Genomic DNA, 7,436 nt, shown 5'->3' with positions numbered 1-7,436 from the left:
CCGCGAAGCGAATGCAGAAAGTGCCGTTCACCCTGTTACGAGTTGATGAACCACTGAAACGATTTTGGAAACATTATTTTAAGGTACAAAAAACTCTTTGGTGTTGCTTTAAGGGTCTGGCTACGAGTAATGAAAATGGCCCAATTCGAAGGGCGGCACTGCATTTGAAAATATCACTGCACGCAATTAGATAACACTACGACCAATGTTTCCGGACTTTGAAGTTGCAACGCTGTCGTCATCTGTTTAGCTCGCGTCTGGCCCGACTATATCAGATACACCGATGTGATTGGTGCATCTCGGCTCCATGGGCATACAGTAGGTAATGAACATCATTACTCATCGCCAGAGTCATTCGCTGAGCAAATTCAAATTGTGCTCTCGCGAGAATTCTGGATTTCGAGGGTACCAGTGGCGGGCCGTCTCTCCTGTAATACCAGTTTGGACCTTGTGTAGCGCTGTGTTACGTGTAAACGCAATGCAAGTCAACATGAGAGTGCCTGAACCTACTGGTGAACTCAAGACAATTAGATTCCTACAGAATTCTACCAATAACCTGACAGCCATCAGTGCAGTCTGGGTTATCTTCATGACAGCAGCCAATAGAAATCTATAATCCCTTTAGATTATGTAGAAAAGTGCATTATTTGGACTGGCCTCAGAAATAGCTTGCATCAGACAACAGACAAACACCAACCACTAAAAACCCATCACATCACATCACACAGTCAACAGTAATAGTCTTCAGCATCTGAATCAGACCACCTCTCTGCTTGAAGGTAAAGTGGAAAAATCTAACAATGGATGACTACAGTCGAGTACTGCATTACATTCCAACTGAGAGGAACGATTAGATGACACACACTTCTACTCAAACACCATTACCTGTAAATCATGTCTCCTGAAACAACATCATTTGTGCAACGGAAGACATTCTTTACAGCCACTCTACAAGTGAGAGCATGATCAGTACAAGCACTTCCACTCTTCAACAGAGGAGGTCTGTAGGAAACAAGTTTGCATGACAGAATCTCTTTCCACACACCACACCTGCTCCATGTTTGCCTGACAGTGCACTTCCCTCTTCCCTATGGAGGGGTCACGTTTGTGCTGCATGAGAATGCTCTGCAGCCCTGTCTGCAAACAGAATTCAAAATGCATGCGGCAGGCGTTAGGTTGGAAGCAGCTCCACAATAAAGGCTGGTGCCTAAAGCACACAGGTCCCCTTGAGTGTCCTTTCTCTGTGGGCCAAAGGTACTGGGAGGATGTGGGAACACAAAGAACAAACCCCTACTGGGACAGAATAAGGCACCACACCCAACGACGAGACTCGGGCCCTTTTACACAAATTATCTGACACTTAGCAGACTGAGGCAGGGGCTCTCCCTGCTGATCACTTTATGGCTGTTGAATGGGGAGGGCTTGGGGGCACAACCAGGAATATTCTTCCGTCACACACACACACACACACACACACTCTCACACACACACACACACACACACACACACACACACACACACACACACATTCCCAAACAACATTACAAGGGGCTCTGACTGTGCCTGTGATCTCCCTGGCTGGGGTTCTCTCTTTGCGGACACAATCCCTCCTCCCCTCCCCCCCTCCTCTCAACACACACACACACACACACACACTCCACCCCACGCTCTCCACCTCCGACCAGCGTTGTATGTCCTGCCTCATCCCTCCCCTTTGTCCCCAGGGCCTGGTGCCTTTGTGGGCCAGTCTCCTGTCGACAGCTGCAGTGTGTCCACCACAGAGAGCCCACTGCTGGGTAGGAAGTTGTAAACCTCCCTGCGAGAGAGAGAGACAGAGAGAGAGAGAGAGACAGAGAGAGAGAGAGAGAGAGAGTAGAGCAGAGAGGACCCCATTCTTATGGACGAGGACAAGGACGAGCCCAGTTACAGCCCTGGCTCAGTGGTCCATACACATGCTAATGTCAGACAAACAGGCCCTGGACCAGCGGTCAGCCAGCACTAAGAGCTGCTGTTTGAGCTGTATGGTCCTGTCACGGGTCTTACAAGGTGGCCAGCCTCCCCAGACCAACAAACGAAACAAAACAAAACCTACAAGCATACAAGCATGCATGCATAAAGAGGTGCGTCTAGAGCAGGAAACGGTGCTCGGCTGGTGCTATGGAGAAGTCCATGACATCGTTAAACACTGTGTAAACCTGATTTGGGCGCTGTCTGCCCATCCACATTTGCACATCAAACAGGTAAAGACAAGTGGGTACAACTTTTACCACAGAGTCTTTTACAAGTCTGTTCTTATGTAGACTCAGCAGCAGAAGGTGCATTTAGCATACAATGACAGTCACACACTGATGTAGATTGGAAAGAGGACATTTGTGGAAAACATTTTGAAATTTCAAGGGAAGCTGTCACATGAATGTTGAGCTAGGCAAGTGCCTGCATGAATAAAAGTATGACTACTACAGAGGTCAAAATCCAATTGGTTATTGTTTGTTTCGAGCCAGAGCATCATGAACCAGAGGGCAGTTTGGGAATATCCCAAACACTATTTTTTTTAATGTGTGTAAATTAAATAATGGTACAAACTGGGCAGTTCAATCAAAGGATATCATTAATAGTGAAACGTCTGTTGCCTCTCCACCCGGTGATGCGCATTGTTGCTCCGGTTTATCAGTGACGGACACCCGCAGAGGGTATTGATCCAGAGGCTGCTCCCGGTCATCATCTACTGTCAGGGCCCGTGAATGCCCTACTACTCGGACGAATTCGAGATAATTGCGATAATAGAGATTGATTTTTAAATCTATGACAGTCATATGACACGTGCTACTGCAATCTAAAGTAATGAGACAATCCCTCCCCAAAATAAATAAACCCTGTATATTTAATAACTTGACTCTAAGACACAAAAAATAGCCTACACATAAGAAAGAATAAAATACAACCAAAGTGATTATTATCAGTGTCAGTAGCTCCACCACATGGTCAGAGAAAGAGAGAGTGGATGTTTCTTTTTCTTATAGAAATATTATGTGTTCATACCTTTACATAATATGCAATCAATTGCGTTGATGCCTAAATGCCATTTTAGCTTTGCCATTTTAGATTTTTTAAATGTTAATAGCCAGTTAATTAATTAGAGCTGGTTTTAATATGAATCAATACAACTTGTCAATATAGAGTGACAAGAGATGTTTAAAACGTGGCCTATATATTTTAAAAAAATCGATGTTCATTCCCGGGGAGTGTAGTAATGTGTTCATAGCCATAACCATAAACTTCATGTTTTATTGCTGAGTAGAATATGAAGCATTTCATTAATGTTAAACAAAAAAAAAGAAAAGAGAAGAAAACTGAGGCAATGTCAATGCCATAACCACTCACGTGAAATTTAACAAAGGTGTGCGCGCTCTCTCTCTTGCTCTCTCATTCAAACGCAACGCAACGCAACACACACACACACACACACACACACACACACACACACACACACACACACAATTGTTATTGATTTTAATTATGGCAGCGTTAAGTGCCGCACGGTTTAAGCCAATTAAGAGGGATCGCGTTAAACGCTAATGGTTGGTTTGTCTATCACGTGGGCAACAGAGACCGCGTCTCTTCGAATCGACCCGGTGAGAGGGCTGTGTTAGAACATCTCACAGTCACTCTCTCCTCCGACCAGTGGACAAGACTCCGATGCTGCTCCGTCAGTCAAATGCCAGTTTTCCTTTAAAATACCAGAATCAACACCTATACAAAGCTTTGTGGTTAGATTAAGGAGGGCAACTGCCTTCCACTAACTGCCCAAGAACAGAAGTTTCCCTGCGCTGAACAGGTTACTTTGGCGCTAGCTGAAGTCATTCAATTTGGGATGCTGGGGTGTCAGGAGTCCGGGGTCAAATCGACCTCCAGTCACAGGATCTCTTTTTCAATCAGTGATATTTTGGATCCAAAGAAATTCACCAGGAAAAACGAAAATGAACAGTCAACGGTTAAAGAACTTCACAACCAAAGCCTGGAAAGTTGTGGAGCGCGCATATTCAGAGATCAGAATGACAAAGGGGAATCCTCCTTATCTGTGAAACAAGCGGGTAAGCGATATCTTCATTTCTAGGCTACCTAAATGTAGTTGCCTATATGGCATCATTCATCTACAATGACAACGTCAACTTTAATAGTCATTTGCCTGATGTTTTTCCATTCTTTTGAAATGATTCTCCAAAGTTTTTAAATATTAGTTGAAAAGAGCTGATTTAGCCTAATGTTATTTTTAGTCTTTTAGCTACATAAAACAGAACCCAATGTTTCAAGCGTTAAGGTAACCTACTGAAATTGAACTTAGGCTATAAAACGTGGAAGGCAAAAATCTACTTATATCGTGTTCTGTAAAAAGTCAAAATTGGACTTTAAACGCTGTCTTTATGACCTTGCTTTAATTTCGAAGGCTGTCTCTTTCCTCCAAAGAGACTCACAATGCGCCTCTACCGGGGCCAGGTCTGTGATTGGCAGTGGGACGGTCGGGGCAGATAATTGTTTAAATCGTCCCATTGAGGATGCCTGTGCTCACTTTGATCGATATCCCATTACTGCATCCTGCATATCTCCCTCCAGCACCTTGCAGGTACAAACTCCAAACCCCTTCCATGTCTGATCCCAAATATCGTTCGATTAAAACTTCCCCTTAAATAGATGACATTTATCGATCCTCCGACAAATATGAAACTCCATTAGCACGTCATGGCTAGATGGTCGAGCTGGGTTTAAGCGGGATTTCTTTCCGCAACATGACATTTGAAGCGATTTGTGATTTATAAATTATTAAGGGATTACAGTCCAATCCACCTAGTCTCCCACTGAACCGTGCGACTCGTTCCACACATAGAATTCCAGAATCCATCACTGCAGAAGTCTTCAGCGCTTTAGGGATATTCCAATTTCTTAAAATTAAATCAAAGCGGCGCATAGGTGAGTTACAGGGATAACAATTATTTGATCGATTCCTTATTGTCATTACTGCCTTGTTACAACAACATGACTAGAATTTATTTATAATGGAGAAGCAAAAAATATTAAAAATATTGACAAAAAAAAAACAAACAAAAAAACATCAGGCCTAAGTCGAGCATGTAGCCATATCTCGGGCTGCAACAAGATTTCAGAAACACCTGCCCCGCACCCTTGTGCATCACACTGAAGGCCTTTAGTTTGTCTACAACCCCTTTGCAAGTATAGGCTATTCAAAGCCTTATACCTAGTATTAATGCATCCTTTAGCTAATGACCTTATTGATGGTGATCCTATTTCACAGGTGACACTGGCAGCACCAAGGAGGAACACACAGAGAGGCAAAATTCAGCACCTTGTAGACCAACAACTCAACCAGTCTCTTCTCCCAACTCTATTCCTGGCTCTCCCGCTTCAGAGAAGCTCGCAACGTCCGTCTCTTCTCATCATGAGTGTTCCTTGAGTGAGGACCACGAGGATGCAGACAGCCACAGCAACAGCAGCGGGAGCGGTTGCGAGACCGTGGCCACAGATGACACGAGGCGACTCAAGCGCCGCCGCTCAGACCACGGCTGCGCGAAACCGAGACGCGCGCGTACCGCCTTCACGTACGAGCAACTGGTGGCTCTGGAGAACAAGTTTCGGGCCACACGCTATCTGTCCGTCTGTGAGAGGTTAAATCTCGCACTGTCTCTCAGCCTAACAGAAACCCAAGTGAAAATCTGGTTTCAGAACCGCAGGACGAAGTGGAAAAAGCAGAATCCTGGAGCGGACAGCACAATGCCAACCGGCCCAAGCGCCCTATCCAGCGTCAATTCGAGTTCTTGCTCAAGTGTAAGCACTTACCAAACTTTCCCCTCGTTCAACACGGCCACTATGACTTTACACTCGGGTGGTGTAGTTCCGCTTTCCGCCTCTGGAGGGCTTTTGCATCCTTTCTTGCCCACTGGTTACATGCAACCCTCGTTCTTCACCCAGCATTTGTGAACAATTCCCATTTTAAAGATTCATGTTGATGACTTCGCATTGTGAAGAGCACTGATGTGAATGGCAAATATGATCACTAACTGTGCGTAGTTTTATGCAGCACATGTCTCCTAACTGGGTTAAATGAAAATGAACAGATCATGTCACAGTCGTAGTCCAGATGATCTATCGTAGGATCATCGTAGAAATGTATAAAACAAGCCATTCTATTGTAACACTTTAACATTGCCATGGACATTTCTAAAAACTGATAGCCGATAGGGCAAAATGATGTTAAAAAGAACATCAGTCATGCAATGTGTTAATACTATACAAAGTTTCACTACTTAATTGTAAATAATGTCAAAATCGAAACACTGTTTATAAGATATTGACACGGAAATTTGTGTTATTTTATTTAAAGTGATAATGTAATTGAGATATGAAAGAAAATGACATGAAATTCCTCATGATGAATAAAAAAGACAGGAAAGAATGACAACTGTTTAACTAGCCTAAATGTCCCCGTGCTATACTGTGCTATGCGTATGTGAAATGTGAATATCATTTGTGCGCTTAAAAAAACATAGTTTTTATTGCCCATCTCTGCCTTCCTGTTCTCCACTCCTCTCCAATATGATTCTAAACGGCCACCTACTGACAATGCAACTCACACTAACGATGCTCTTATTTTTGTATTTATTTTCTATTTTACAATACATTGCAATACATTCTATTTTAATGAGAGTATTGCCAAGTACACCTTAATGCTAAAAGTATAGGCTATTTTTGTTTAATCCAAAACGGGAAAAGAGGACAGAAAAATTAATTATTTTTAATTTGGCATAATGCAGGTTATGAGTGATCCTGGCAACGTGTAAGGCAAATTGTACCTTGTAGAGTCACCTGAGAAGCTTGAGAGCATATCTAAGCATCATATAGGTTGTATAATGACTCCAGTCTCTGTGGTCATGTTGAACTTTGACTGTTACCTTGTTCCTTTCAGAATTCTTACTTTAGGGAATAAAACAAAGTGAAAAACAGAAATGTGAGTGATGACATATTTAGACGTTCTTAGGGCCTTATTAATGACATTTGTTACTTTACATTTATCATTTTTAAAAGCATCTTAGCTGGGTGACATGCAGCAAACTGGAAATGAGGATTAAGTAGTTCACCATAGCAAGTGCTCCACCATAGCATTGTTCACATACCAGAAACTTCCATATGAAGCATATGAAATTACCTACACATTTTGCCCTTAATAAGTAGATATAATTGTGACCATTCAATATCTTTATAGCTTTATAGATCATATTTTTCTTTGTCTGTCACATTTGATTGATCATTCTTTAATTGATAATCTTTGATGGGATACCCTATAACAGCCTACAGTATATAATAGTACAAACAGACCACATCCCCTTTTGTCATTAAACTCTGCACACATTAGCCAAACCTTCTTC

At 42.7% G+C, this 7,436-nt stretch overlaps 1 protein-coding gene across 1 annotated transcript; it reads left to right on the top strand.

The window, feature by feature from the left end:
* Positions 1-5,301: 5,301 nt before the first annotated feature.
* Positions 5,302-6,889, top strand: nkx1.2la (NK1 transcription factor related 2-like,a; the record flags this gene model as incomplete). Its single annotated transcript, XM_042064993.1, has 1 exon — positions 5,302-6,889. A coding segment is annotated over one exon (690 nt), but the record flags the coding sequence as incomplete, so codon positions are not given.
* Positions 6,890-7,436: the final 547 nt, after the last annotated feature.

Source organism: Alosa sapidissima, chromosome 16 (genome assembly GCF_018492685.1).
Source record: "Alosa sapidissima isolate fAloSap1 chromosome 16, fAloSap1.pri, whole genome shotgun sequence".
In the NCBI taxonomy this organism is placed as follows: Eukaryota; Metazoa; Chordata; class Actinopteri; order Clupeiformes; family Clupeidae; genus Alosa; species Alosa sapidissima.
This window is presented reverse-complemented; position numbering and strand designations above follow the sequence as displayed.